The sequence below is a fragment of the Aulonocara sp. 'chitande type north' Nkhata Bay genome, linkage group LG22 (assembly GCF_057382095.1).
Source record: "Aulonocara sp. 'chitande type north' Nkhata Bay isolate Kocher_YH1m ecotype deep benthic linkage group LG22, A_spYH_male_GT1.1, whole genome shotgun sequence".
Lineage (NCBI taxonomy): Eukaryota > Metazoa > Chordata > Actinopteri > Cichliformes > Cichlidae > Aulonocara > Aulonocara sp. 'chitande type north' Nkhata Bay.
The window spans coordinates 6,684,054-6,692,639 of NC_141364.1; the positions used below are offsets into that span (position 1 = coordinate 6,684,054).

General features: G+C 42.3%; 1 protein-coding gene and 1 long non-coding RNA gene across 3 annotated transcripts; one reads left to right on the plus strand and one right to left on the minus strand.

The window, feature by feature from the left end:
* Nucleotides 1–6: 6 nt before the first annotated feature.
* LOC147303356 (uncharacterized) lies at nt 7–2,602 on the plus strand. Of its 2 annotated transcripts, XR_015126959.1 has the most exons (4): nt 7–122; nt 202–300; nt 2,228–2,251; nt 2,348–2,599. It is a non-coding gene; the product is annotated as an uncharacterized LOC147303356 (long non-coding RNA). The 2 variants fall into 2 exon arrangements; XR_015126958.1 differs by having other exon boundaries at nt 7–300; nt 2,348–2,602.
* A 2,922-nt stretch (nt 2,603–5,524) lies between these two features.
* On the minus strand, nt 5,525–6,224 carry LOC147303357 (major histocompatibility complex class I-related protein 1-like). The gene is made up of 2 exons (XM_086281251.1): nt 5,969–6,224; nt 5,525–5,862 (listed from the first exon to the last, which is right to left on the minus strand). Exons 1-2 carry the CDS (start codon nt 6,207–6,209, stop codon nt 5,525–5,527), a joined length of 579 nt encoding a protein of 192 aa, XP_086137377.1. The 5' UTR covers nt 6,210–6,224.
* Between the last annotated feature and the right edge of the window lie 2,362 nt (nt 6,225–8,586).

Genomic DNA, 8,586 nt, shown 5'->3' on the forward strand with positions numbered 1-8,586 from the left:
GCAGTATAACATAAATTTGATGTCAAGACTTAAGTCATTATATATTTTTGAAGACTGGATATGGTGATTAACACTTTGTTTGTTTGTGTCTGCAATTCCAGTTGACGAAAGCAATCAAAAGAGTAAGCATGAGTTAAATTCATTTGAAATAAAAACTGAGTTAGATAATTTGTTGAGTAAAAACTTTCTTTATTTTTCCAGAAGACTTGGAGACATTGAAGTACTCCCCCATCGCTGCACTGGTTCTTGCTCTCATCCTTTGTTGTTTAACTGGAGTTCACTTTTACAAAACGAATACTGGTAAGCAAACAAAACATTTAACTCAAATCTTCACATTATATACATTATATAAATAGAACCTCAGGTCAGTACAAAAATTAACATTTGGTTGTTCAATGTGAGATGAACAACATAACATGACATATGTCAATTCAATTCAACTGTTTTCATATAGCACCGAGTCACAACAACACTCAGCCCGCTTTATGTTGTAAGTCAGAGACCTCAAAATAATACAGAGGAAACCCCTAAAATCTGTCGACAACCTATGAATAAGCATTTGGTGGCACTGGGAAGAAAAAAACACATTTTTGACAGGAAGAACCAAACTCAGGAAGGGGCAGTTATCTGCTGCAACCAGTTGAGGGTGGAGACAAACACAGGGAAACGGGCCAGAAGACACATTATGGAAGACAGCCAGAGTTTTATCTGTCCTAAGCACTGGAAACCTAAGTTCTGCTGTTTTACTCTTTTTAATGAGAAGAGACTATCTCCTGGTAATCCTTTAAAACTATTTGTTCAGTCTTTTTCTAATTGTTTTGTTATCAGCTTTAACATTAGAATGGTAACTGAGGCCTGTAAAGTAAAAAATCTAGCTCTTGGTTTGTTTGTTTTTGTGTGAACATGGCACAGTGTCATGATCCTGGGTTTTCAACCAGCGTTTTCCATTCTTACAATTTCTGTCTGTTCTCTGTTTCAACTAATTTAGGCTTGGTTTAATATTATGCTTTTGCTTAGGCTGTTTTCTCCTTTGTGTTTGTTTCTAGTTCCCCTTAGAGTGACAATTTATGTTTTAATCTCTATTCTTAATACCATGATTAGCTGGGTTGTGCTCTTGACTTCTGGTTTGTATTAATTCCTTATTACAGTTATCAGCAGTTCTCTGTTCCCATTGTCAAGTCATCCTCGTCCCTGTTTGTGTTTCCGTTTTTTGTTATTTCCCATTTTATTTTTTTAGTCTTTGTCCCCTGTGTGCTGTTTAATTTTTCCATGTCTTGTCCTCCTTAATTGTTGTCAGCTGTTTTCCCACCTATTGGCCATGTGCTTGTTACGGAGCCCCGCAGGGGATATGGGAGAAAAAAAAATTAAGACGGACTTTTGCGAGATCTCGCAAAAGTCCGTCTCAATTTTTAGCTTGTTGTCCTATGGCTCTATTTATTCTCTCTGTCTCCAACTGTTCATTGTGGTTTTGTACTGTTTGTCGGTCCTTGCGTTGCTCCATGCTATTTTTTGGATTATTGAACTTACGTTTCCTACAGCATTATCTGTTTGCTGCCACAACTACAATATAAGTTAGTTTCAGTTAAGTTAATGGTTTTCCTTGTCTGCATCTTGGTCTACGCCACAACCTTACACACCATTTGCCCTTCTAGTGAATTTGCTAGAATGTCCACACATTGCAAAGCTTGGCAATGGTTTCCCACAATACAGTGAATGAACAGAATAAAATGATTGACAATGAATGTTCCAGACCAGCAATCTGAAAAAATTGTTCTGCTTTGATAGGTGTTCACACTTACTTATAATCAGTTAATCACATGTATTTAATTAGCAGCATCTGGCTGTTACTTACTATCTTAACTCCTATTGAAGCAGTAAGGGTGTACTTAGATTCTCACAGGACTGCTTCTGCATTTTTGTTAAATAATGACATGGTATAATAATGTATGTCACGTATTGTTGCGTACCTGATGTTTACATTATATTCTGATATCTAGTCTTATAAGGGTTATGTTGACGGAAGTTTTACTTTTGTTTAACTATAATTGAACATAATGTTGTTCAGGCTGGAGCGTCATTTCCTGTATATTTCAGTACTTTGACACAACAAGGGAAAAGTGTTAAGATTACAATCAAAGTGGAAGCAGTATTAGAATAAATGTTTTTATAAACCTCTAAGTGTGAGAGTTCAACAAGGGGACAGAGACATTAATTTTTTGTGTTTCAGATTTCTCCATAATTCTTCGATCTGGTAAGTAAAGCATATTCTGTTATTCTTTCTTATGTGATCTATGCTATTAACGTGAAGATTTTTAGTCTTTGTGATAACCATTTGTTCTTCTGGTAGATTATGCGTTGAAATGGAGAGAGCCATTACCTGGAATACAATGGGGACCCTGAAACAGGACGTAATTATAAGACCTTGACTTTACATATTGAAGTATTAATGCATTTGTTTTTTATTTACCATTGATTGATTTGCACACTGATATTGTTTCGCTGACTTGTTGAATGGACATTATATGCCTCACTGCTTGAATGCAAACACAAGGCTGTGTTTGTATATTATTTCAGTACAAACTGTGTTTTGAATTTATCTTTGTACTGTGGATTCATAACTGTGTAGACTCACAAATTATCATGGTTAGTGCTGGCCAACCGTGGGGATGTGAGGAAGAAGGACCCAAATGCTGGACTCTTTATGATAAACAGTGCATTTATTTACAGTGGTGTAAATAATCCACAGAATAATAAGTCCCCGTATGTTCCCTTGACTCCCGTGTCGTGTCTTCCACCCACAAGTCTGTGCTCCGTGCTCTTCCCCTCCTGTGTGTCCTGGCACCCTGTGCTCTTGTCTTTCTACGCTCCTTCCTGGATAAAATAACAAAGAAGCAACCATCAGGACACTCAACCACTGTGGGTATGCACTCATTTAACTTGGCTCACAAAGACCACTGATGTGGAGTCTCACACAACAATCCCGCGCCGAGGAGCGCTTGGCCACACTCCCCGACAAGGCTTCATTAGCTGCAGGTGTGTGTGATCATCCGCTTCAGGCATGGCCAGCCTCCAGAGGGTAAATGGCCTGATTTGTAAATGTACAGCTTTTCTAGTCCCTAAGAACCCCAAAGCGCTTTACACAACCAGTCATCCACATATTCACACAATGGTGATGGCAAGCTACATTGTAGCCACAGCCACCCTGGGGTGCACTGACAGAGGCGAGGCTGCCGGACACTGGCGCCACCAGGCCCTCTGACCACCACCAATGACCGAGACTGTCCGAGCCGGGGCTCGAACCGGCAACCTTCCGATTACAAGGCAAACTCCCAACTCTTGAGCCACGATCGCCCCAGATGGGACATAACTACCAGGCCTGCCTGAAACCCAGTGCTCAGCCACACTCACAGACACACCCACTTGCCTATACATACAAGCATGGAGAACACAAGAACAGCAGTACAGTGCAGCAAACATACATTATATATCAGTCCATAACTGCTCATGGATCCTGGGTCGCTCAGATCCAGGTCCCTGACACAAATAAAACTATGGGGATGTTTGAGTAGTAAGTAATGTTAGAGCAGAAATGGAAATGGGTTTATGGCTGTCATTTCTTCAAAGCTTGATTTGTTTAAAAAAAAAAAGTTTTCATCCTAAGTCTAAGAGATGGCAGCAGAGACTCTGTAAATCTTTTGGCTGCTCCCTTTAGGGCTCACAGCAGATTTTTGTCAGTGCGACTTGTCATACAGTCCCGATCAAAAGTTTAAAGACCAGTTGAAAAATGGCAAAAAAATCATATTTTGCGTGGTTGGATCTTCACAAGGTTCCAAGTCGAGCTTCAACACGCAACAAGAAGAAATGAGAGTGAGACAAAACATTTTTTGAGCATGCAATTTATTGAAAACAACACTTAAACTGAAACAGGCCGTTTTAAAGCTGATCAGAAGTTTAGGACCACACCTGCAAAAAACCCCATAAACTCTCCAAAACAGAAATCAAAGTTCCAAACATGAACTCAATAATGAGTAGCTCCACCGTTATTGTTAATCACTTCAAAAATTCATTGTGGCATACTTGATGTAAGCGTTTCCATGAGGTGAGTGGGAACATTTCTCCAAGTGGTGAAGACGGCCACACGAAGGCAATCTACTGTATGGAACTGTTGTGTCTGGATATGTTCTAGCCTTTTTAAAGGTATAATACGAAGTGATTATCTTTTTGTGTTTACAAACACTGCCCCGCTCAACAAGTGAGCAGTGTCGGTCAAACCAGTTAGAAGATAAATATAGAGAAGCAGCATTAGCAAAAAGCCATGAATAATACATAATTATCAGAAATAACATGAAGTGACAAAGTAAATATAACATATTTTTAATCTGTCTAACTTATAAACTTTTTATGTTTTATCTATGTTATATATGTGGGATGGGATTTATGGGATTTGGACAGCTGCATTCAAAAAGAACATATTTCTTCTTCACATACTAAATGCCAAATTCTATAACCTGTTTGTGTGTTTTGATTTTTGAGCTGGCTGTATATATTTTTAAAAAGTGCAAATTTGGGAGTATGGATTAAAACACAAATTCAAAAAATAAACTCTGCATTTCCACGACTGAGATCTCACCTTTCTTCTTTGGTAACGACTGCCACGATTACCACAACTGCAATGGAAACGATAACTAGAACAACGATTGCAGCTCCAATGTCAGTGGGATTCTCTGTTGAATAGAATATGGAAGGACTTTAATAATAGATTTGTGCTGTTACTTAAGAATAAGTGAAGAACAAATCAGTAAGGACCTGGTAGTTGATGCATCTTATATCTCTGATTGAAATAATAAGATTTATCAGTTCCACAGTTGGTACCTTATTACTTTTTGCTCACTTCAGTTATCTATCATGTGTCCCCACTTCAGTGAACCATCTTACTGAGTTGTTAGTAGTAGAGATTTGATTAGTAAATGTGGTAAAATTGGTAAAAGGTCAACATATCCAATATTGTCTCAAGCAACTTACACCATTATAGAAAGAAATCATCAATCAATTAATACTCTGTGGGAAAGCACTTTGCAAAACTGAGCAGAAAAAAGAAAAGTTGACAGGAAGAAACAGAATCAGGGCCATGACATGCTTATCTGCCACAGCAAGCTGGGAGAAAGTTTTGAGTGAAAAGATGATCATGGAGACACAGCAAGCAACATAACACATAACACAGGAAGAGATAATTGGGCAGTCAGGTCTACAGACCTGGAACATGAAGTCACAGAGTCAGAGACAAATGCACAAAGGAGAGTAATTTGTGTTTGCTGTCTTTTGTACACAAGACAAAAAGTTTATTCCATTAATTTCAAGGGTTTTGATGTTAATATTATTATACGTATTATAATAACTGGTATTGATGAATGATTACAGTGCTTGGTGAGAATCTTGTTGTCCTCTTCTAAATAAATAATTCTAGCGATTATGTGGAACTACTGAGTGCCAACTCAGTATGATGCTTTACGTTAATACTGTAGTATTAATAACTACTGTGTAAAAATGCTCCAGTCTTACTCATATTGGTCCTAATCACTGCTCGGTCCAGTTTGGTGATGATGTCATTGTTCACACTATAGAACTGAAACACACAGTGGTACCTCTCCCAGTCTTCAGGTGTGACTGATGAAACATTGAGATCAACACTCGTCTGAAAGGTCCCATCATTGTTGGAAAGGATCTCTCCCAGATCCACACCTTCATGAAGCTCCTCTCCATCTTTCCTCCAGAACATCACGGCTCTGTCAGGATAGAAACCTGTAGCGTGGCAGCTGACTGGAGAGGAGGAAGACTTCTGAAGGAGAGACACTGAAGGAAGAACTGGAGAGAGACAGGCAGTTGTTAGATTCTCGTTTGAATTTGACTCTGCTTTAAAATGCCATACATTTTCTCTTTTACAACTTCACATGAGATTCTGTAATTTTACCTGCTGTCTGCAAAAGGTTTCTCCTGTAGTGCACATACTTCTTTAAAAGCCCAGGGCATTCATTGTAATTTAATCTAGGTTTTTCAGCATCCCATCTCAGTTTGGTGATGATAGCCTGTGGTTTTTGAGCGATCCATGTCAGTGTCTGTAGGTCCAATGATAGAAAGCCTTCTCCATCATATCCATACTGATTGAACCCATTAATCTCTTCAGTCTCATCATCCCATTCACATCCATTCATCCTTTGCAAAATATGAACACCTGAAAAGAGACACGGTGACAAAAAACACGGGAAATTAGTGAGATGTCAGCAGAGCTCATAGCCGATATCAGATCTTTGTCATCTGATACAGACACAAAAAAAGAGGATCTCCTGTTACTAACATAAAAACCAGTCTATCAACTTAAGGACAGTGTCGAAGTGTCGCTTTTTTCTGCTTTTATTCACTGTTCTTATTTTCTTTTCACTTGTCTTCATAAACAATAAATCTCATTACTATCTATTGCATTGTATGCAGTAGATAGTAATATGTATGCATATATATAAGACTTATATATACGTATACATATACAGCAGGATGCAAAAGTTTGGGCATCCCACTGTAGATAGTTTAGTAGATCCGCCTTTTGCAGAAATTACAGCCTCTAAATGCTTCCTGTAGGTTCCAATGAGAGTCTGGATTGTGGTTGAAGGTATTTTGGACCATTCCTCTTTACAAAACATCTCTAGTTCATTCAGGTCTGATGGCTTCTGAGCATGGACAGCTCTCTTTAACTTACACCACAGATTTTCAATAATATTCAGGTCTGGGGACTGAGATGGCCATTCCAGAACGTTGTACTTGTTCGTCTGCATGAATGTCTTAGTGGATTTTGAGCAGTGTTTCAGGTCGTTGTCTTGTTGAAAGATCAAGGCCCAGCACAGCTTCAGCTTTGTCACTGATTCCTGGACATTGGTATCCAGAATCTGCTGATACTGAGTGGAATCCATGTGTCACTCAACTTTGACAAGATTCCCAGTCCTTGCACTGGCCACTCAGTCTCCAGTGTCAGCTGCTCACTCGCTCTCTGCTCAGTCACCAGTGTCGGCTGTCCACTCTCTTTCAGCTCAGTCTCCAGTGTCACCTTCAGCTCAGTCTCCAGTGTCACTTTCAGCTCAGTCCCCTGTGCCCCCAGTGTCACCCGTAGCTCAGGCTCCAGTGCCTCCACTGTCACCCATAGCTCAGGCTCCAGTGCCTCCAGTGTCACCCGTAGCTCAGGCTCCAGTGCCTCCACTGTCACCCATAGCTCAGGCTCCAGTGCCTCCAGTGTCACCAGTAGCTCAGGCTCCAGAGTCACCGCTAGCTCCGTCACTCATTCTGTCACCAGTCTCACACATTCAATCTATGCAGGGAGGTAATCTAAGTTCCAATCAGGGAGTTTCTCGCGCTTTTGCAGCTTCGGGCACAGTTATGCACTCCAGGGCCTCCCCAGAAGCTAGGTTTCAGTCCCCGGCTGTTTCTGGACCCCTGAAGATTAAGCAGCCCTCAGAGAACTACTCTGTGTCAGCACCGTCTGGGCAGAGCTAGTGCCCAGCTCAGCACCAATTGCCTTCGTGTCTGCCAGTGGACTCCATGCCTGCTGGCTTTGTGATGGCTTCTGCTGGAGGGTCCGTGGGACCGCTCCGGCCTTCGTCTCCTGTCTCAGCTGGAGGGTCCAAGGGATCCGTCCAACCTGTTGCACCGCCGCCTGCAGCGCCTCCGTCTCCGGCTTCCACGCCGCCGCCTGCAGCGCCTCCGTCTCGGGGCTTCCATGCCGCCGCCTGCAGCGCCATTCTCGCCTGGTCCAGCTTCAGAGTCTTCAGCCTCGCCTGCAGCGGCCTCATCATCCTCGCCTGCAGCAGCCTTTGCTTCGCCTGGTCCAGCTTCAGCTTCTGCTTCGCCTCCAGCGTCGCCTGGTCCAGCCTCTGTGTCTTCGCCTCCAGTGTCGCCTGGTCCTGCCTTGTCTGGGTCTGCAGTTAACCGGCCACTTTCCAGGCTATTGGTCGGGCGCCATGGCCGTCGTGGGCGGCCCCCAGACCCCCTTCGCCTGAGTCGCCACCGTTGCCGTCCGCACGGTCGGCCCCCAGACCTCTTTCGCCTGAGTCGCCGCCGTTGCCGTCCGCATGGTCGACCCCCTGAACTGTTTCCACATTGCCGCCGTTGCCGTCCGCACGGTCGGCCCCCTGAACGGTTCGGGCTCCTGTTTTGTTTTGCTCCGAGAGTCCTCCGTCCTCGTGGCTGGTTCGTCTGTGTTGTTCCCCTCGGTCTCCCTGCGTCTCTCCGTCCGTCTCTCTGTGTATTTCCTCATAACTCCCCGCATCTTCGCTCTGGTTTGTTTTGTTAGTTTTGCCCAGTTTAGGTTTTCCAGTTTCATGTTCACCCGCCATTTCTGTTTGTATCTACTCCTATTCAATAAATACTCACCTGCACCAGAGCTGCCGCATTTTGGGTCCTAACTTCAACTCCACACGTCCACCACCCCGGACGTGACACTGCCAGTATTATGATTTATTATTGTTAGTATTATGAGACCTGCAACCAAATTGAAATGGCTAAAATATGTAAAACATGTCAAAACATTTTTTTTCTTTTTGGTTC